At 48.0% G+C, this 24,248-nt stretch overlaps 1 protein-coding gene across 2 annotated transcripts in view; it reads left to right on the top strand.

The window, feature by feature from the left end:
- ATRNL1 (attractin like 1) overlaps positions 1–24,248 on the top strand; it is a 775,749-nt gene that overhangs the window by 609,674 nt on the left and 141,827 nt on the right. For both annotated transcript variants that reach the window (XM_073556584.1, XM_073556585.1), the window contains one exon: positions 9,200–9,310. In XM_073556584.1, the coding sequence (XP_073412685.1) occupies positions 9,200–9,310 (111 nt within the window). The remainder of the gene's footprint in view (positions 1–9,199; positions 9,311–24,248) is intronic.

Below are 24,248 nucleotides of genomic sequence, written 5' to 3'. Positions count from 1 at the left end.
CATCTGACCTGTCTGCCTATCCCTGGATATAAGGACAAGTAATGCCAGCACCCCAGAGAGACTTGGAGACACCCGGATTACCCGGGAAGATTCTGTTGGAGGAGCCCTATACAGAGACGTATCTGGGGCAGCACTGCCATACCGATCTCTGAGCGGAGGATTGTGACTCTCCTCTCCTGGGGAATTCATCCCGTTCCTGGGCTATTTCATCCTCATTTGGTGGATTCTTTTATGGCCCGCTCGGTTTGCATGTAATAAAGGTTCTTGGGACTGGTCACTCAGCTCTCATTCTGTTGATTGCTCGATCCTGGAGTAGGACCCCGGGACACCAGGTGGAGATGAATGTCTGCAGTCACTCTAGATGACTGCAGGCTCCTGAATTCTCACAGCGTGCGCACTGCACACTTTTAGGATTCTCTATTGCCAGTGGTAAAATCGGACACTCATGTCAGCACAAGTGTATGATTTGTATCTTTCCGGCCACATTCCGACTAGAAGTATCTGGCCTCACTCTATTCATTTTCATTGAGTGAGGCAACCTATGTCTAGTCAGCACGTGACCACATTTATGCAAACCACCGGCACCTGAGATTCCTGACAGTAGTGCGCACTGTGAGAATTTGTATTATAGTAGTTACCGTATATACTCGCGTATAAGCCTAGATTATTTAAGGCTGTAAGTGCCCCTCTCAGCTTATACTCGAGTCATATACAGGGGTCTGCAGGGAAGGGGGAGCGCCGGTGTCAGAGACCATACTCACCCCCTCCTGACTTGTCTCTGCACCCCCTGCTCCTTCCATGGTCTCGGCGCGCAGCTCTTCCTGCGTTCAGTGGCCATGTGGTACAACTCATTAAAGTCATGAATATGCGCATATTCATGACTTTAAGAGCTGCGCACCGAGACCATGGAAGAAGCAGGGAGGCTGGAGAGACCGTGCGCCAGGAGGGAGTGAGTATGACGGGGAGGACGGGGAACAGTGCAATATTCACCTGTCCCCGTTCCACCTCCGCGCGCCACTCTGTCCTCCGAGTCCTCTAACTGTGATGTTCAGGTCAGAGGGCACGATGACGTATTCAATGCGCGCCCTCTGCTGAAAGTCACTGCAGAGACCCGGGAGACAGAGCGGCACGCAGTGATGGAACGAGGACAGGTGAATTTTGCAGGTGCTGGGGCCTGAGCCAGCGACGACACCGGTACCTGGCCCACATAGCGCGCTGTTGTCCCCTCCTGCTCAGGTCACCGCCACCTGGCCCCCAGTGACGAGAGGTGAGTGTCATTTTTTTCTTTTTTTAATTGCAGCAGCAATATATGGGGGTAATTATCTATGGAACTTCTTTTTGGACCCCCATTAACCCCTATGCAGCACCACCTTCGGCTTATACTAGAGTCAATAAGTTTTCCCATTTTTTTGTGGCAAAATTAGGGGTCTCGGCTTATACTCGGGTTGGCTTATACACGAGTATATATGGTATATTCTTGTACATAGGGGCAGAAAATACCAAGGTCAAAAGTGCATGTCAAAATAGAAAATGTATATTGATAAAGAATTATGAATAATGAATAAGCTAGGTAATGCACAATCGGATAATAAATAACTGCACGACGAGAAAAAACCGAAAGAAACGTCCAATAGGATTAATGCATCATTTATTGAAAATCAAAAAATAAAATAGAAAATACAGAAAAATCACTAAAAAAGGAGAGGGAGGGAACAAAATACCGAAGAAGGGCAACACTGGGGATCACATTGCACCTAATTTATAGCACATAATATGGCTTTGTAAAATATGATGTAATCACAGAAAAATTCTTCTGACTAGCCTAGGAATAATTAGTATACTGATAAATATTTACATATAATGTGCAAACATATATAAAGTGCTTGTGCAATTTAAAATGAGCAAAAATATCATTATGTGCAAAAACAGCAGTATTTGTACAAAGTGCAAAATTGCAAAAAGAAAATGGAAACACAAGGAAAAATATTTTTTTGTAAGATTACAAGTGCAAAAGTAAACTATACTCAAAGTAGCTCAAAAGTGGAATTGTGTATGACTAATAGAAATATGTGCACAATGGCGAATAAAATAGTATAAGAAAGCATGTCCAGCGATATACTCCATTTCTTGTACCTTACATATGCATATAGAGTCCCCAGCAGGGGTTCACATAATCAGAAACAGGCAAAAAAAAACTTACCAAAAAAATCTTTCCTTGTGTTTCCATTTTCTTTTTGCAATTTTGCCAAGAAGGAATGGGCGAGAATTTCAGTCTCTCAAAACTGATAGAGACATACCCCAAGAGACTGCAGCTGTAACCGCAGCAAAAGGTGGCGCAACAAAGTATTAAGTTACAGGGGCCGAATAATATTGCACGCCCCACTTCTCAGTTTTTGAATTTCCATAAAAATTTCGTTCAACTTCACAATTGTGTCCCACTTGTTGATTCTTCACTCAAAATTTATATTTGGTATCTTTATGTTTGAAGCATGATATGTGGGAAAAGGTTGAAAAGTTCCAGGGGGCCGAATACTTTCACAAGGCACTTTATATTCTTGTACATAGGGGGCAGCATTATAGTAGTTATATTCTTGTACATAGGGGCAGTATTATAGTAGTTATATTCTTGTACATAGGGGCAGCATTATAGTAGTTATATTCTTGTACATAGGGGCAGTATTATAGTAGTTATATTCTTGTACATAGGGGGCAGTATTATAGTAGTAATATTCTTGTACATAGGAGCAGTATTATAGTAGTTATATTCTTGTACATAGGGGGCAGTATTATAGTAGTTATATTCTTGTACATAGGAGCAGTATTATAGTAGTTATATTCTTGTACATAGGGGCAGCATTATAGTAGTTATATTCTTGTACATAGGGGCAGTATTATAGTAGTTATATTCTTGTACATAGGGGGCAGTATTATAGTAGTTATATTCTTGTACATAGGGGGCAGTATTATAGTAGTTATATTCTTGTACATAGGAGCAGTATTATAGTAGTTATATTCTTGTACATAGGAGCAGTATTATAGTAGTTATATTCTTGTACATAGGGGGCAGTATTATAGTAGTTATATTCTTGTACATAGGGGCAGTATTATAGTAGTTATATTCTTGTACATAGGGGGCAGTATTATAGTAGTTATATTCTTGTACATAGGAGCAGTATTATAGTAGTTATATTCTTGTACATAGGAGCAGTATTATAGTAGTTATATTCTTGTACATAGGGGCAGTATTATAGTAGTTATATTCTTGTACATAGGAGCAGTATTATAGTAGTTATATTCTTGTACATAGGGGCATTATTATAGTAGTTATATTCTTGTATATAGGAGCAGTATTATAGTAGTTATATTCTTGTATATAGGGGCAGTATTATAGTAATTATATTCTTGTACATAGGAGCAGTATTATAGTAGTTATATTCTTGTACGTAGGAGCAGTATTATAGTAGTTATATTCTTGTACATAGGGGCAGTATTATAGTAGTTATATTCTTGTACATAGGAGCAGTATTATAGTAGTTATATTCTTGTACATAGGGGCAGTATTATAGTAGTTATATTCTTGTACATAGGAGCAGTATTATAGTAGTTATATTCTTGTACATAGGGGCATTATTATAGTAGTTATATTCTTGTATATAGGAGCAGTATTATAGTAGTTATATTCTTGTATATAGGGGCAGTATTATAGTAATTATATTCTTGTACATAGGAGCAGTATTATAGTAGTTATATTCTTGTACGTAGGAGCAGTATTATAGTAGTTATATTCTTGTACATAGGAGCAGTATTATAGTAGTTATATTCTTGTACATAGGGGCAGTATTATAGTAGTTATATTCTTGTACATAGGAGCAGTATTATAGTAGTTATATTCTTGTACATAGGGGGCAGTATTATAGTAGTTATATTCTTGTACATAGGGGCAGTATTATAGTAGTTATATTCTTGTACATAGGAGCAGTATTATAGTAGTTATATTCTTGTACATAGGAGCAGTATTATAGTAGTTATATTCTTGTACATAGGGGCAGTATTATAGTAGTTATATTCTTGTACATAGGGGCAGTATTATAGTAGTTATATTCTTGTACATAGGGGGCAGTATTATAGTAGTTATATTCTTGTACATAGGAGCAGTATTATAGTAGTTATATTCTTGTACATAGGAGCAGTATTATAGTAGTTATATTCTTGTACATAGAGGCAGTATTATAGTAGTTATATTCTTGTACATAGGGGCAGTATTATAGTAGTTATATTCCTGTACATAGGAGCAGTATTATAGTAGTTATATTCTTGTACATAGGAGCAGTATTATAGTAGTTATATTCTTGTACATAGGGGCAGTATTATAGTAGTTATATTCTTGTACATAGGGGCAGTATTATAGTAGTTATATTCTTGTACATAGAGGCAGTATTATAGTAGTTATATTCTTGTACATAGGGGCAGTATTATAGTAGTTATATTCTTGTACATAGGGAGCAGTATTATAGTAGTTATATTCTTGTACATAGGGGCAGTATTATAGTAGTTATATTCTTGTACATAGGGAGTAGTATTATAGTAGTTATATTCTTGTACATAGGGGGCAGTATTATAGTAGTTATATTCTTGTACATAGGGGGCAGTATTATAGTAGTTATATTCTTGTACATAGGGGCAGTATTATAGTAGTTATATTCTTGTACATAGGGGCAGTATTAGTTTGCACAAGGTATGTACAACCTTCCTTTTGTTTTTCTCTTTCCTGTGATTATGTTACGGTCTACACTTGAGTTGCCGCCATCTTTTCGTCATTTATCATGGATGTGCGTGGAGTAAGCTTGCAGGGTTCTGATTCGCCTCCATGTGCTGATTAATGGCCCCGGTATGGCGGTGGTGGCCTTGGATGGGAGCGTTTCATACATCAGTAAGTGTAACTCTGCGCTCATCTGGTTGCGATTAGACTTTTACAATAATTACATTATGTTAATGGTTTTCTTTTGCTTGTTACCATTCATCAGCGGTCGTATAATTATTTTCTGCACGTGTCTTTATAGGGAAGGGCTGAGATTATATTGGTATAATGTACGGCCGGCTGATGTGGATACAGACCCCTGAAGCGACACTCGGGGGGATTAGATGACTCCGGCCTCTCCGTTTTTTCCGGGCCGGTTTCCCTTCCATGTTGCCTTCTGTCTTCCGCAGATCGTTGCTCGCGCTCCTCATCTCATCCTTCCAGTTAATTCCTCATCTCATCCTTGGACGCGCGCAGTTTAACAGTCAATGATGAAGTCGCCTTCCTGACTCTGGTCAGATAATAAAAGGCGCGGTAAACGAGCGGGCGGCTGCGGATTTCCAAAGAGACACTTGAGGCCGCTGCTCTTTAATGGCTCCCGACAACGAGCGGCTCTGACAGCGTTCAACAATCACTTAAGATTCATCAGCGCGAAATGACCCAAGTGCTGCCGCTCGGAGACGCGGAATTGCCGGCACAATGTGATTACCTCGCTATTAGCGCGATGAGCTCGGCATTTTCATCTTCATTAAGGAACATCCAGCAAATCGCGCAGCCACTAACGCTGCGAGCGACACCTGTTCCTCCGCTGCTGCAGGTGATTCAGGCTCGGAAAGTGGCGACGGAAGTCAGGAAGCCATGACTCCTCGCCCCGCGCAGGACATTAGCCCGAGGCGATGAGCGCCAAAGTGCCGCTTATCTGATCTGGCGCCACATGGCAGCGCAGCGAGCAGGACGGGCGACGTTTGCCGCCTGCGGTCAGACCTTCGTGGTTTTGTTGGTTTCAGAATTGGGCTCAGTTTTTAGTAACTTGTGGTTCCTGGGAAAGCTGGGTACGATCCCGGGGCACCTGCCTGTACAGCGCTGCTGCATATGTTGGCGCCATGTTCTTCATCTCCCGTCGTGTCGGATCCTGCGCTGAGCGGCTGCAGCTCTTCTCTGGATGAAGCAATGCTCACACGAACACAGAGGATCAATTAACCGGCAGATAATGATTTTGTGCCTCGCGCCTCATGAATGCGCTCAATACTGGATACTTAGTAACTCCATACCCGCAGAACTGGACTTCACTTAAAGGGGAAGTGCGCTGTATATTTGGATAAATGAGAGATGTGGTAGCAGTGGTCGGGGGGTCTTCGGGGTCCCCCACAGAGGAATGGGCCGCAGTGCTGATAGATTTACCATGTGATATGTATCCAGATTGTTTTACATCTTAAAGCCACAGCGTCGCGCTTTTCATAAGCGGAGGGCTTCTCTACTCTGGACATTTTGGAGATAATTGAGCCTGACCCCCGAGTCATGGCACCTCTGCATCATGCGATGCAATAGAAGAGGTCTGGGGACACGAGATGAAAACATAATTCTCCCTCTGTACAAATCACTCGTCAGACCACACTTGGAGGATTGTGGGCAATTTTGGACGCCGGTGCTCAAGAAAGACATTACTGAACTTGAAAGGGTTCAAAGGCGGGCTACTAAAATGCTAAATGGAGTTGGTTCACTACAATACCCAGAAAGGTTATCAAAATTAGATCTATTTACTCCAGAAAAGAGAAGACTTAGGGGAGACTTAATATATATGTACAAGTATATCAGAGGGCAACACAGAGATCTCTCCAATGAACTGTTTGCACCAAGAACAAGGGGGCATTCTCTTTGTTTGGAGGAAAGACAATTTCTGCCCCAGCATAGAAGAGGGTTCTTCACGGTAAGAGCAGTGAGGCTCTGGAATTCTCTTCCTGAGGAAGTGGTGATGGCCAACTCACTGAATGAATGTAAGAAAGGAATGGAGGCTTTTCTTGTGAGTAACAGTATAGAAGGTTACGAATAACAGAATATTATAGGTAGATGGTTGACCCAGCTTAGGGGAAGGAATTTTTTTCCCTATGGAGAAAATTGGCTTCTACTCTGTGGGTTTTTCCCTTCCCCAGGATCAACAATGCAGAACAACTGCACTAAGAATAGGCTGAACTAGATGGACATAAGGTCTTCCTTCAGCCTTCAAAACTAGGTTACTATGTTATCTGCGGCAGAGACCCAATTTATGTAGAAAGGGGAACATCTTGTGTGGCGTCCGGCATTACTGGTGGCCATCTCCGACCCTTCCTGTCACCACAGCTTTCGTGTTGGGCGACCTTGTGGCCGGTGTCAGATCTGCAGCTCGGAGCAGTGGGTACTAAGCCCTACGACTCGTAATGTGATCATACACAGAATGATTGCTCAGGACCCAAGTGCCCCCGTAATCCGGCACCGGTTGTCACCAATTCCTCCTATAATCTGGCACCGGTCATCACCGATTCCTCCTATAATCTGGCACCGGTCATCACCTATTCCTCCTATAATCTGGCACCGGTCATCACCGATTCCTCCTATAATCCGGCATCGGTCATCACCGATTCCTCCTATAATCTGGCACCGGTCATCACCGATTCCTCCTATAATCTGGCACCGGTCGTCACCGATTCCTCCTATAATCTGGCACCGGTCGTCACCGATTCCTCCTATAGTCCGGCATCGGTCGTCACCGATTCCTCCTATAATCCGGCATCGGTCGTCACCAATTCCTCCTATAATCCAGCACTAGTCGTCACCGATTCATCCTATAATCCGGCACCGGTCATCACCGATCCCTCCTATAATCCGGCACCAGTCGTCACCGATTCGTCCTATAATCCGGCACCGGTCATCACCGATTCCTCCTATAATTCGGCACCAGTCATCACCGATTACTCCTATTATCCGGCATCAGTCGTCACCGATTCGTCCTATAATCCGGCACCGGTCATCACCGATTTGTCCTATAATCCGGCACCGGTCATCACCGATCCCTCCTATAATCCGGCATCAGTCGTCACCGATTCGTCCTATTATCCGGCATCGGTCATCACCGGTTCCTCCTAGAATCCGACACTGGTTTTACATTGATGTGTCATCTGTGTACCATCCGTGTGCCGCTCGTGTGCCGGCCTCGTACCGTCCGTGTTAAACAGTGTAAAGTACAGGAGAAGCTTTGTCATTTATTTATCCATCTGTGAAAAACATCAGTGACTGATGGTAAAAACGGACACCCGGACCGTACACTGATGACACCCGGGCGGCTGCACGCCGATGACACCGACCATACACTGATGACACCCGGGCGGCTGCACGCCGATGACACCGACCATACACTGATGACACCCGGACCGTACACTGATGACACCCGGACCGTACACTGATGACACCCGGACCGTACACTGATGACACCGACCATACACTGATGACACCCGGGCGGCTGCACGCCGATGACACCGACCATACACTGATGACACCCGGACCATACGCTGATGACACCCGGACCGTACACTGATGACACCCGGACCGTACACTGATGACACCCGCACCGTACATGGATGACACAGACCATACACTGATGACACCCGGACCGTACACGGATGACACCCGGACCATACGCTGATGACACCCGGACCGTACACTGATGACACCCGGACCATACGCTGATGACACCCGGACCATACACTGATGACACCCGGACCATACGCTGATGACACCCGGACCATACGCTGATGACACCCGGACCGTACACTGATGACACCCGCACCGTACATGGATGACACAGACCATACACTGATGACACCCGGACCGTACACGGATGACACCCGGACCATACGCTGATGACACCCGGACCGTACACTGATGACACCCGCACCGTACACGGATGACACAGACCATACACTGATGACACCCGGGCGGCTGCACGCCGATGACACCCGGACCGTACACTGATGACACCCGGACCGTACACTGATGACACCCGGACCGTACACTGATGACACCCGGACCGTACACGGATGACACCCGGACCGTACACTGATGACACAGACCATACACTGATGACACCCGGGCGGCTGCACGCCGATGACACCGACCATACACTGATGACACCCGGACCATACGCTGATGACACCCGGACCGTACACTGATGACACCCGCACCGTACACGGATGACACAGACCATACACTGATGACACCCGGACCGTACGCTGACGACACACAGGCCTACCATTCGGTGGCCATACTGCGGACCCCCAGCGACACCCCGGGGTCCGCCCTGCACCCGTCCTCCTGACGTCTCCTTTCTGTTGATGGAACAATGTAACAAATGAACTTTCTTCTCCGCAGCAACTTATGCGCGAGCGACAGCAGATGGCGAGCCGACCGTTTGCCTCGGTGGATGTGACGCTAGAAGTGGGAGGAGCTGAGCAGACGGAGATCCTGCGCGGACCGGCGGAGGTAAGACGCCAGATTACCTGTAACGTCACTACTTACAGTGACAGTTCTGAATAATTGTGCCATGAGGTGTCATGTGTCTCGCGCCTCACACCGGTGACCTTACAGGATAAACCTCTATCATATTAAATGACTGGAAATCGTTTGCTTTAATTATCTTGGATTACTCTAGTCCCATCCAGAGCTGCATCCATAGCGCCTCCACATTCTGAGTGGACCAGGGTTTCTCATCCTGTCGCTTTCCAGCTGTTGCAGAAATGTAACTTCCTTCCTGCCATGATACCTGTGAGCAGTCAGGTGATGATGGGAGTTGTAGTGTTGCAGTAGCTGGAGGGCCACAGGTTGAGGGCCACTGGTGTAGATGCACACACCATGCGCGTTGGAGTCTGGGTCCCCGACCTGTCAGCTGATGTTCTGGTCTCGTCCATGCTCCTCCAGCGTGGACCTGATGTATACATGCAGTCCTGCTATCAGGCCCAGCGGGATGGAGGATGCAGCTCTGGATGTGACTGGAGTATAAGGCACGATGTCACTCAGTATCAGCAGGAGGCCGGTGAGGCCGAGGATTCAGAGCTCTGGTATGTTACTGATGATGGGGTGGCTGATTGCTTTAGACTTTCCCGTGATGCTACACAAAGAAGCAATGTGTTTCAGGTGCGCATTAAAAAACATCCACCGGTGTCTCTACTCCGGTGTTGCCAAAAAACAGAATCAAAATCAGAAGCTTCCAAACGTACGACCTCATCACATGGGCCGTCCAGGATTGTGTACAGGCCGAGTAATGTTAGTGTATGGAAACTGCTGACTCTACAGTAATAACAATGCATTAAACATTCTCGCTCTCTCAATATTCCGACATTTGGCAAATATTAATAAATATAATAATAATCCTAAGTGACCTAACACAGGAAAGGTGAATGGTGATTTCATGTCAGATACTGAGAGAATCCTGCAGATGTCTTTCTATAGAGCGGATGGAAACGTCCGGCTTCACCTGTGGCTATAACGGTGTTCTACTGCGCCTGAGGAAGGAGCGCAGGACGCCCGAGCGCTGACATCACTGATTGCATTTGTGTTACCCATTAAAAGGGCTCAAAACTGCAAGATTATCTTGTTTTTCACACAGAACATTATTTTTTCTACTGCATAAGGCTAGTTTCACACTAGCGTTTATGAGCGCAGCGACGGCCTGCGCACGGCCGCCGCTAAGCCCCGCCCCTGCCGCGCCTCCGCCGGTAGCTCCGCCCACCGGCGCATGATGCTGCATGCGCCCTGCGTCCCCCTATCTTTATCAGGGGGCGCAGGCCGTGCGCAGTATGCGTTTGGTGGCGCATGCGTCCTTTTGACGGTGCGCCGACCTGCGCCAAACGCAACCTGCTGCATTTTGGTTGCGTCGGCGCACCGTCAAAAAGGCGCATGCGCCGCCAAACGCATACTGCGCACGGCCTGCGCCCCCTGTGATAAAGATAGGGGGCGCATGCAGCGTCATGCGCCGGTGGGCGGAGCTACCGGCGGAGGAGCGGCAGGGGCGGGGCTTAGCGGCGGCCGTGCGCAGGCCGTCGCCACGCTCATAAACGCTAGTGTGAAACTAGAATAACACTGTCCAAAAACTCTGTTTTTCTTTTAAGAGTACACAAAGTGATGTCACAGTACAGGGATAATACACACAGTGATGTCACAGTACAGGGATAATACACACAGTGATGTCACAGTACAGGGATAATACACACAGTGATGTCACAGTACATGGATAATACACACAGTGATGTCACAGTACAGGGATAATACACACAGTGATGTCACAGTACAGGGATAATACGCACAGTGATGTCACAGTACAGGGGAAATACGCACAGTGATGTCACAGTACAGGGATAATACACACAGCGATGTCACAGTACAGGGATAATACACACAGTGATGTCACAGTACAGGGATAATACACACAGCGATGTCACAGTACAGGGATAATACACACAGCGATGTCACAGTACAGGGATAATACACACAGCGATGTCACAGTACAGAGATAATACACACAGTGATGTCACAGTACAGGGATAATACACACAGTGATGTCACAGTACAGGGATAATACACACAGCGATGTCACAGTACAGTGATAATACACACAGCGATGTCACAGTACAGAGATAATACACACAGTGATGTCACAGTACAGGGATAATACACACAGTGATGTCACAGTACAGGGATAATACGCACAGTGATGTCACAGTACAGGGAAAATACACACAGTGATGTCACAGTACAGGGATAATACACACAGTGATGTCACAGTACAGGGATAATGCACACAGTGATGTCACAGTACAGGGATAATGCACACAGTGATGTCACAGTACAGGGATAATGCACACAGTGATGTCACAGTACAGGGATAATACACGGTGATGTCACATACAGGGATAATATATACAGTGATGTCACAGTACAGGGATAATATACACAGTGATGTCACAGTACAGGGATAATACACACAGTGATGTCACAGTACAGGGATAATACACACAGTGATGTCACAGTACAGGGATAATACACACAGTGATGTCACAGTACAGGGATAATACACACAGTGATGTCACAGTACTGGGATAATGCACACAGTAATGTCACAGTACTGGGATAATGCACACAGTAATGTCACAGTACAGGGATAATACACACAGTGATGTCACAGTACAGGGATAATGCACACAGTGATGTCACAGTACAGGGATAATACACACAGTGATGTCACAGTACAGGGATAATGCACACAGTGATGTCACAGTACAGGGATAATGCACACAGTGATGTCACAGTACAGGGATAATGCACACAGTGATGTCACAGTACAGGGATAATACACGGTGATGTCACATACAGGGATAATATATACAGTGATGTCACAGTACAGGGATAATATACACAGTGATGTCACAGTACAGGGATAATACACACAGTGATGTCACAGTACAGGGATAATACACACAGTGATGTCACAGTACAGGGATAATACACACAGTGATGTCACAGTACAGGGATAATACACACAGTGATGTCACAGTACAGGGATAATACACACAGTGATGTCACAGTACTGGGATAATGCACACAGTAATGTCACAGTACTGGGATAATGCACACAGTAATGTCACAGTACAGGGATAATACACACAGTGATGTCACAGTACAGGGATAATGCACACAGTGATGTCACAGTACAATAGGCTGCAGCTGTAGGATTTTCCATACTCTCGCTGATAGCCATCACTATCTGCACAGTGTGACCCCCTTAGCAGCACTGACCTCATGTTTCTCACAGATGAGGGTTTGTTACAGTTTCAGTCTTTTCCCCACATTTACGGCCAGAACAGATGGCTGCGGTGTCAGAGGGTTCACCTGTCCTCTATCCGGATCCAGACTGATTACATTGTAACAAGCACAGAGGACTGGTCACCAATCACTGACAGCAAGCGGAGATCTTAATAATGTCATAGGGATCACAGTCATTAGATCATCTCCTCCGGCAGCTCCACCGCGTCAGGTGACTCCAGAGCTGCGCTCCTGAAATCTGATAATGTAAATATGATTCATGATCGATCGCGTATAACGACTGATCGATCACCGGCATGTAATTACCGGAATAGGAGCCGAGCTCTGATATCTATTTACTGCACACACAAGACTAATTAGGACTAATTACTAAATATAGAGATCCATAAACCTGAGAAAACACCGGCGTGAAATCCATATATACACTGCACAGTACCACTCCTCCTGTATATACACTGCACAGTACAACTCCTCCTGTGTATATACACTGCACAGTACAACTCCTCCTGTGTATATACACTGCACAGTACCGCTCCTCCTGTATATACACTGCACAGTACAACTCCTCCTGTGTATATACACTGCACAGTACCGCTCCTCCTGTGTATATACACTGCACAGTACCGCTCCTCCTGTATATACACTGCACAGTACAACTCCTCCTGTGTATATACACTGCACAGTACCACTCCTCCTGTATATACACTGCACAGTACAACTCCTCCTGTGTATATACACTGCACAGTACCGCTCCTCCTGTGTATATACACTGCACAGCACCGCTCCTCCTGTATATACACTGCACAGTACAACTCCTCCTGTGTATATACACTGCACAGTACCGCTCCTCCTGTATATATACACTGCACAGTACAACTCCTCCTGTGTATATACTGCACAGTACCGCTCCTCCTGTATATACACACTGCACAGTACCACTCCTCCTGTATATATACACTGCACAGTATCACTCCTCCTGTATATATACACTGCACAGTACAACTCCTCCTGTGTATATACACTGCACAGCACCGCTCCTCCTGTATATACACTGCACAGTACAACTCCTCCTGTGTATATACACTGCACAGTACCGCTCCTCCTGTATATATACACTGCACAGTACAACTCCTCCTGTGTATATACACTGCACAGTACCGCTCCTCCTGTATATACACACTGCACAGTACCCCTCCTCCTGTATATATACACTGCACAGCACCACTCCTCCTGTATATATACACTGCACAGTACAACTCCTCCTGTATATATACACTGCACAGTACCGCTCCTCCTGTATTTATACACTGCACAGTACCACTCCTCCTGTATATATATACTGCACAGTACCACTCCTCCTGTATATATATACACTGCACTGTACCACTCCTCCTGTATATATACACTGCACAGTACCACTCCTCCTGTATATATATACACTGCACAGTACCACTCCTCCTGTGTATATACACTGCACAGTACCACTCCTCCTGTATATATATACTGCACAGTACCACTCCTCCTGTATATACACACTGTACAGTACCACTCCTCCTGTATATATACACTGCACAGTACCACTCCTCCTGTATATATACACTGCACAGTACCGCTCCTCCTGTATATATACACTGCACAGTACAACTCCTCCTGTATATATACACTGCACAGTACCACTCCTCCTGTGTATATACACTGCACAGTACCGCTCATCCTGTATATACACACTGCACAGTACCACTCCTCCTGTATATATACACTGCACAGTACCACTCCTCCTGTATATATACACTGCACAGTACCACTCCTCCTGTATATATACACTGCACAGTACCACTCCTCCTGTATATATATACACTGCACAGTACCACTCCTCCTGTATATATACACTGCACAGTACCACTCCTCCTGTATATATACACTGCACAGTACCACTCCTCCTGTATATATACACCGCACAGTACCACTCCTCCTGTATATATACACTTCACAGTACCACTCCTCCTGTATATATACACTACACAGTACCATTCCTCCTGTATATATACACTTCACAGTACCACTCCTCCTGTATATATACACTGCACAGTACCACTCCTCCTGTATATATACACTTCACAGTACCACTCCTCCTGTATATATACACTGCACAGCACCACTCCTCCTGTATATATATACACTGCACAGTACCCCTCCTCCTGTATATATACACTGCACAGTACCCCTCCTCCTGTATATATACACTGCACAGTACCCCTCCTCCTGTATATATACACTGCACAGTACCACTCCTCCTGTATATATACACTTCACAGTACCACTCCTCCTGTATATATACACTGCACAGTACCACTCCTCCTGTATATATACACTGCACAGTACCACTCCTCCTGTATATATACACCGCACAGTACCACTCCTCCTGTATATATACACTGCACAGTACCCCTCCTCCTGTATATATACACTGCACAGTACCACTCCTCCTGTATATATACACTTCACAGTACCACTCCTCCTGTATATATACACTGCACAGTACCACTCCTCCTGTATATATACACTTCACAGTACCACTCCTCCTGTATATATACACCGCACAGTACCACTCCTCCTGTATATATACACTGCACAGTACCGCTCCTCCTGTATATATACACTGCACAGTACCGCTCCTCCTGTATATATACACTGCACAGTACCGCTCCTCCTGTATATATACACTGCACAGTACCGCTCCTCCTGTATATATACACTGCACAGTACCACTCCTCCTGTATATATACACTGCACAGTACCACTCCTCCTGTATATATACACTGCACAGTACCGCTCCTCCTGTATATATACACTGCACAGTACCACTCCTCCTGTATATATACACTGCACAGTACCACTCCTCCTGTATATATACACTGCACAGTACCGCTCCTCCTGTCCTGCTGTATATACCCGCAGGACATCTCGCGTCTCTCTGCCGAGCATTGCTCTTACTCCCTGGTAGCGGATGCTGTACCCTCGGGATATGTCACGTTACTGCAGAGCATTTCTCTGGTAGCCGGAGTTGCACCTGCATGAATTGTCGCCACTCTCTGCAGAGCATTTCTCTGGTAGCCGGAGTTGCACCTGCATGAATTGTCGCCACTCTCTGCAGAGCATTGCTCTGCTCCCCTGGTTGCTGCGCTCTGCAGGTGTCAGCCGCTGGGGTGATTATCTCACTTTCTGGCAGATGTAATGAAGATGAAGCTTCTCCTTGTTGTATCGGCGGCTGCTAATTGTTCCAGGATTCTAGAAGTGATCAAATGTTCATATTCATTATTCCCTATTAATCCCCCTCCCCCACTCATGTCGTGAGGACCAATTATCCGCACAGCACACGGCCCAATAAACGGTAAAACTTATTTTTTCTGTGCAGAACTTTCCGCAGCTCCCGGAGATATTTCACAGCTGCCGTGAAACGTCTGAGCCGCCCAATACAGATACGTGACAGAGTTCTGCTCTCTGATTTCTTTTGGAAAGTCCTCGGTCATTTCGGTGCAGCCTTCTGTAGAAGTTTTGTGCATCTTCTCTGTAGAAAACTCTTTGTCGGTTCTGAACGCTCGTAATGTCATCGGGAAGTTCTAAGTGTCGGCAGAATGTTCTCTCCTCTATGTATGAGTGCTGGGCTTTCTTCTATTGTATATTTCTTCTCTGTGGACTCTACTTGTGATGAGTATCAGACAGTCCTCAGTCTCCTCTGCGGACTCTGTGATGAGTATCAGACAGTCCTCGGTCTCCTCTGCGAACTCTGTGATGAGTATCAGACAGTTCTCGGTCTCCTCTGTGGACTCTGTGATGAGTATCAGACAGTTCTCGGTCTCCTCTGCGGACTCCGTGATGAGTATCAGACAGTCCTCGGTCTCCTCTGTGGACTCTGTGATGAGTATCAGACAGTCCTCAGTCTCCTCTCTGGACTCCGTGAGGAGTATCAGACAGTTCTCGGTCTCCTCTGCGGACTCCGTGATGAGTATCAGACAGTCCTCAGTCTCCTCTGCGGACTCCGTGATGAGTATCAGACAGTCCTCAGTCTCCTCTCTGGACTCCGTGATGAGTATCAGACAGTCCTCGGTCTCCTCTCTGGACTCCATGATGAGTATCAGACAGTCCTCAGTCTCCTCTCTGGACTCCGTGAGGAGTATCAGACAGTTCTCGGTCTCCTCTGCGGACTCTGTGATGAGTATCAGACAGTTCTCTGTCTCCTCTGCGGACTCCGTGAGGAGTATCAGACAGTCCTCGGTCTCCTCTGCGAACTCTGTGATGTGTATCAGACAGTCCTCGGTCTCCTCTGCGAACTCTGTGATGTGTATCAGACAGTCCTCGGTCTCCTTTGTGGACTCTGTGATGAGTATCAGACAGTCCTCGATCTCCTCTGTGGACTCTGTGATGAGTATCAGACAGTCCTCGATCTCCTCTGCGGACTCTGTGATGAGTATCACAGTCATCGGTCTCCTCTGCAGACTCTGTGATGATTATCAGACAGTTCTCGGTCTCCTTTGTGGACTCTGTGATGAGTAACACAGTCCTTGATCTTCTCTGCGGACTCTGTGATGATAATCAGACAGTTCTCATCTTCTCTACACAGTCTGTAAATGATTTCTTTGATACAGTAATGACTCTTTGTTTTATTACATGATTATAAAGTTCTAGGTCTTGAATTAGAGATCTGCTCAGTAATGTTCCTCCAGGTGCAGTAATGTCTCCACACATTTCTAGCTCTCACCATGAATCACCTTCTTCTCGCGCACCCTCTTCTCGCGCACCCTCTTCTCCCCACTTTCTTCTCGCGCACCCTCTTCTCGCCCACCCTCTTCTCCCCACTTTCTTCTCGCGCACCCTCTTCTCGCGCACCCTCTTCTCCCCACTTTCTTCTCGCGCACCCTCTTCTCGCCCACCCTCTTCTCCCCACTTTCTTCTCGCCCACCCTCTTCTCCCCTCCCTGTTCTCGCCCACCCGCTTCTTGCGCACCCTCTTCTCGCCCACCCACTTCTCGCGCACCTTCTTCTCACCCACCCTCTTCTCGCGCACCCACTTCTCGCGCACCCACTTCTCGCGCACCCTCTTCTCGCGCACCCTCTTCTCGCCCACCCTCTTCTCGCCCACCCTCTTCTCGCCCACCCTCTTCTCGCCCACCCTCTTCTCGCCCACGCTCTTCTTGCGCACTCTTCTCGCGCACCCTCTTCTCCCCACTCTCTTCTCACGCACCCTCTTCTCGCGCACCCTCTTCTCGCGCACCCTCTTCTCCCCACTCTCTTCTCGCGCACCCTCTTCTCGCGCACCCTCTTCTCACGCACCATCTTCCCGCTCACCATCTTCTCCCCACCCACTTGTCTCCCACCCGTTTCTCGCGCACCCTCTTCTCACCCACCCTCTTCTCGCCCACCCTCTTCTCGCGCACCCTCTTCTCGCGCACCCTCTTCTCGCGCACCCTCTTCTCGCGCACCCTCTTCTCGCGCACCCTCTTCTCGCGCACCCTCTTCTCGCGCACCCTCTTCTCGCCCACCCTCTTCTCGCCCACCCTTTTCTCGCCCACCCGTTTCTCGCCCACCCGTTTCTCGCCCACCCGTTTCTCGCCCACCCGTTTCTTGCCCACCCTCTTCTCGCCCACCCTCTTCTCGCCCACCCTCTTCTCGCCCACCCGCTTGTCGCCCACCCTCTTCTCGCCCACCCGCTTGTCGCCCACCCTCTTCTCGCACACCCTCTTCCCGCGCACCATCTTCTCGCCCACCCACTTCTTGCCCACCCACTTGTCTCCCACCCACTTGTCTCCCACCCTCTTCTCGCCCACCCTCTTCTCGCCCACCCTCTTCTCGCGCACCCTCTTCTCGCGCACCCTCTTCCCGCGCACCATCTTCTCTCCCACCCACTTCTTGCCCACCCACTTGTCTCCCACCCTCTTCTCGCCCACCCTCTTCTCGCCCACCCTCTTCTCGCCCACCCTCTTCTCGCCCACCCTCTTCTCGCCCACCCTCTTCTCGCCCACCCTCTTCTCGCCCACCCTCTTCTCGCCCACCCGCTTGTCGCCCACCTGCTTGTCGCCCACCCTCTTCTCGCCCACCCTCTTCTCGCCCACCCTCTTCTCGCCCACCCTCTTCCCGCGCACCATCTTCTCGCCCACCCACTTGTCTCCCACCCTCTTCTCGCCCACCCTCTTCTCGCCCACCCTCTTCTCGCCCACCCGTTTCTCGCCCACCCGCTTGTCGCCCACCCGCTTGTCGCCCACCCGCTTGTCGCCCACCCGCTTGTCGCCCACCCGCTTCTCGCCCACCCACTTCTCGCCCACCTCCGTCTGCTGTATCACATCTTTGGATGTTTTTCTCGCGGACGGCGCTGAGTAACCTCTAGAGAATAATGAGCTTTCCTTGCTCCGCCGCTAATTGCTGCTGACACATAGTGACTGGCCGGCCTCGTGTTAATGGTGCTGGTCCAGTGCTCGGCGTTGAGGTCTCGTGTTTGTTTCTGCAGAGGATGATAAATCTCCGGCGTCACGTGCACGGCTGCTGCTTAATTGTCGACTCGCACTAACAAACCTCGGTAATTGGCGGAATAACCTTGCCACATTTCATCGGCGTTTCCTTCCTCGCTGCCAGGTCTGCAGCGCGCAAACCCAGCGGTCACACAACGGAGTCGGCGTGGGGAGAGAACGGACGTGCTGAAGAGGAGCAAACAGCGGCCGTAATGAGCTCCTGCAGCTGTCACTCACACGGATCCCGGGGAGAGACGCTGATAATGAAGCTTTGGCACCGGCTCTGTGTGACTGCGGCCAGTCCCGGTGCGGCCTAAATGCTGACACGTTGCGCCATCACACAAACATTTCGGTTGTATTTACACCCGCTGAGTTCAGGCCGCTAAACGAGCGATCGCTAATATTGGAGTCGTTCGACACTTGTTTCCTGATCTCAATACACAGGATGAAGAAGATCACTCCGTCCCCATACGGATCATGTCATGAGCAGCACATCTGCAGTATAGATCGGGCAATGTGCTGCCGAGAGCAATCATCATTTTCATCACCCAATGAATGAGCAGCACTAATACAGCAGTGACAGAAGGATGGAACTTACCATCAGTTTACTAAGAAATCTATGTGTAAAGCTGCTGAACATGTTACTGCCATGTAATTAGTCCTTCATACTAAACCCTTTGTTGGTCATGAAGCTTCCAGACGTCTCCTGTATGGGGAAACTAGTCACAGACATTGCTCTGGTGGGATTTTGACCCATTCTTCCACTCAAACGCTTGTTACATCCTGAAGCCTCCATGGCTCCTTCTATGATCTCTGAGCTTTAGTTCCTTCCATACAGTTTCTCTTAGTCTCCGGTCCGGTGATCGGCTCGGCCAATCTAGCAGCTTTGTTTTCTGTCTTTGACACCAGTGGAGAGTTTCCTTGGCCGTGTATTTGGGATCATTATTTGGCTGAAATGTCCTCCCTCGTTTCATCATCATCTCACCGCTGTAAAATATATATATATACTGTATATACCACCAGGAGCCCATACATTCTATATACACAGAGAGATGCACAGACAATATGAACTTACCACTAGCCCATCTCGTCCCCAATTCTTCCGACTCTACAGAGTGCAGGACCTGTGGTGATCACACGGTCACATGATCAGTCACATGATTGTGATGCCACCAAAGATCCTGAAGCAGTCTCCACATTGGACGCTGCATTGGTAAAGCTATTATTATCCTGTACTAATCCTGAGTTATTTTACTCCAGAGCTGCACTCACTATATTGCTGATGCATTCACTATGTACATACATTACATTATTGATCCTGTTCTGATCCTAAGTTACATCCTGTATTATACTCCAGAGCTGCACTCACTATTCTGCTGGTGGAGTCACTGTGTACATACATTACTGATCCTGAGTTACCTCCTGTATTATACTCGAGAGCTGCGCTCACTATTCTGCTGGTGCAGTCACTGTGTACATACATTACTGATCCTGAGTTACATCCTGTATTATACTCCAGAGCTGCACTCACTATTCTGCTGGTGCAGTCACTATGTACATACATTACATTACTGATCCTGAGTTACATCCTGTATTATACTCCAGAGCTGCGCTCACTATTCTGCTGGTGCAGTCACTGTGCACATACATTACTGATCCTGAGTTACATCCTGTATTATACTCCAGAGCTGCACTCACTATTCTGCTGGTGCAGTCACTATGTACATACATTACATTACTGATCCTGTATTATACTCCAGAGCTGCGCTCACTATTCTGCTGGTGCAGTCACTGTGCACATACATTACTGATCCTGAGTTACATCCTGTATTATACTCCAGAGCTGCACTCACTATTCTGCTGGTGCAGTCACTATGTACATACATTACATTACTGATCCTGAGTTACATCCTGTATTATACTCCAGAGCTGCACTCACTATTCTGCTGGTGCAGTCACTGTGTACATACATTACATTACTGATCCTGAGTTACATCCTGTATCTCTTTTATTATAAAATATCAAAAACAATACAACACAACATTCCAGAAAAGAAAACACATAAACCAAAATACACACATTAATCATACACTTAGGACATACAGAAACTTGTGCAAAACCGCAACTTGTTATAGTCCCCAATCTTTCCAGCTTAGGGGACCCCCAGCAGGAACTTTCCAACAGAAAACAAACTTTTCCCATAAAATAATGAAAAACAGTTTTTAATCCTTCACCCCCATTCACTCTCTTTCACTCCCCATTCGTACTTCCACCCATACCTATATACAGGAAAACAAAAATAATATTCTTGGCCCATGCTGCCTTAAACAAACCTAGCCAATTCTTTATTGGCAAAGTTACCTACACCAGCTTAACACCTCTCTATGTATATATATTTTTTTATTATTATTATTATTATTATTATTATTATTTTTATTATTTATTTATTTTTATTATTTTTTTCCCATCACCCACACCACAGACAAGCTGCTCGAGTTTCCTCCCCAGAGCCTGATACAAGCGGTGCCTATTCAGACTCCTGAGGCTCGAGAGCTGAAGGAAGAACCCCGCCACCCGCTTTTTGAAGATCTCCCACCACTCTGACTTACTACTACAGAGATCCATCAGCGGTACCTGGCTCTGAAGAAAATCCTCGAAGGATTGTCTCACCTCCGCTTCTTCCAGAAGGGACGAATTGAGCTTCCACAGCCCTCTTCCCATCCGAGGAGTCTCTGCAACATTCAGAGAAAAGAAAATTAGACCGTGATCGGAGAACTCCACCTCAACTGCGGACACAGCAGAAAAGATGGCGTCCTCCTTCAAAAAAAACCTGTCTATTCTAGACCTACTGCTACCCCTATGGTAGGTGAAACCCCTGTGACCTGGGGTGTGCCGGATGTGGACATCCACCGGGCGAGCTTCACTGGCTATGCTATTCAACGCGACGCTATCATAAGCCAGGCGATCTCCGGGACCCCCCCGGTCACGGGACCTCGTAATGGTGTTGAAGTCCCCACCGAAGACCACCTGCCGGCTCGTAAAAAGAAAGGGCTTGATCCTCAGGAAGAGACATTTGCGGTCCCACTTGGACTGCGGGCCGTAGATGTTGATGAGCCGGAGCTCTTGTCCCCTCATGAAGACATCTAGGATCAGGCACCTCCCCATTTCCAACTCAGTAACCCGTTGGCATTCAACAGCTGCAGTCTTAAAAAGGACTGCCACCCCGCTATACGGCTCGGCCGCAAGAGACCAGTATGAGGGTCCGCACCTCCACTCCCTCCGTGCTTTATAGATGGCCCCCATGTCTGTTATTCTGGTCTCTTGCAAGAATAAAATTTCTGCCTCAATTCGGGAGAAAAAATCAAAGGCCGTGAAGCGAGCCGCATCTGACTTTATGCTGGCAGCATTAATAGATGCCAGCGTCAATGGGGCGAGTTCCGCCATCATGGGTGATCAAGTTGGATGGCCAACTTCTTACCACTGCTATCACCTCCATCTGGGGAGGGGTCGGACACCTTCCTTTTCAGGGAAGCTCCCGTTGTGTCCATAACACCCCCCCGGTGTCCTCGCCCCCGGGTTCCAGGTCTGTCCCCCCCAGGAGGAACACTGCTCCCTGAGGGATGGACCCCACCATCCCTCGAAGGACCCTCCGGTGGTACCCCCGGCCCAGCATCCTCGTCTTGCAGCCCATCATCCGAGCCTCCGAGGACGCTGAACCGGTTGGAGAGATCAATCAGAGGGGGGTCAGTGGGCCCTTCCGTGCGCACCCTGGTGGTCGGGGGCGGGGGACATTTTGAAGGCTTGCCAGCCTTCTTCCCCCCGATTTATTACGATTGGCACGTTTGCTTTTGCCACCCGCTGCTGTAGGCTGCTCCTGGACCTCCTCATCAACACTTTCATACTGAGAGGAATTGTCCGAGTCAGCCGCTTTATCCTCCCTCTCCATCCTCCTGATCTCCTCTCTCACCACACTCTCCCTCAGGACCTCAGAGGCTTTTGCCACGGGCCTGGAGGGAGGAGCAGGCATCGACCCGGTTGCCCGAGACTTCACCTGCCCCCCACCCCCATGGCATTTTTCTTGCCTCCGCATGTACGCGGGGCCCCTCACCTTGGCATTGCCCTTCCTCACCAGTCCCTCGGCCCCTTCCCCTCCACCACCACCTGCCACAGCTGCCGGAGCGCCGCCAGAGGTTTCTCCCTCACGGACTCCTCCCGCCGGGCCTGCAGCGGCATTAGAAAAGGAGCGAGGGCAGCGGCTGAGAGGGTGACCTAGGTCACCACACAAGTGACACCGAATATCTTTACACGAGGCGGCCAGATGACCTACCCCACCACACAAGGCACATTTCCTCCTCCGGCTGTGGGGAGAGACCAAATAGTCCCTCCCTCTCTTTGGTTTTGGAAGGCAGCAAGGCCGTGTCTCTCTATCCAGAAAGACAAGTCCACTGTCTTCCCCTCTACCACTATCGACCTTTCTCCTTTTTTGAGGGCCTCCAGGAAACGGTGGTGCAAAGCGCCGTCCCTGGAGCCCGGAGGCGAGGAGACCCCCCCCAGGACCACCCCGACCCCCAGCCGCGGCCCCCGCATAACTATGTTGGGGTCTTGCGGCCGGGGGGGCAGACGGGCCAGCCCTCCCACCACCACTCGTGCTTGCACCCTCATTTATCCGCCCACTCACTCTCCCATTCACTCTTTTATTATTGGCATTCACTCCAGCACTTTCAGACCCATTCACACCCGCACTCACTCCCTCATCCATGTCACTCATATCTCCATTCACCTCTGCAAACATCTCTTCAAAAATATCCACGCCACTCTCATACTCACTATCACTCACACAAATGGTGCTTGCATTATTTCCAGTATTATTTACAGAAATTACCTTAGCATTAGTATTTACAATATTGCCACTTTTTTCCCCGCAGTTCTCCCTCCCACCTACTGGGGGCCCTCTCTGGCTGCCCGGTGCTCCTGGTCTGGCCTGGACAGTGCTGCTGGCCAGGAGTGCTGCTGCTCCTTTAAGGGCCTCCATGTTAGCCTGCATGTTACTCTGGCTGGGCCTGGGAGCAGCAGCTCCTGGTTTCCCCAGCTCACTTTTTT

Source organism: Dendrobates tinctorius, unplaced genomic scaffold (genome assembly GCF_039654945.1).
Source record: "Dendrobates tinctorius isolate UK_male_01 unplaced genomic scaffold, ASM3965494v1 ptg000236l, whole genome shotgun sequence".
Classification (NCBI taxonomy): domain Eukaryota; kingdom Metazoa; phylum Chordata; class Amphibia; order Anura; family Dendrobatidae; genus Dendrobates; species Dendrobates tinctorius.
The sequence above is the reverse complement of the archived record's forward strand: the minus strand, read 5'-3'. Positions and strand labels throughout refer to the sequence as shown.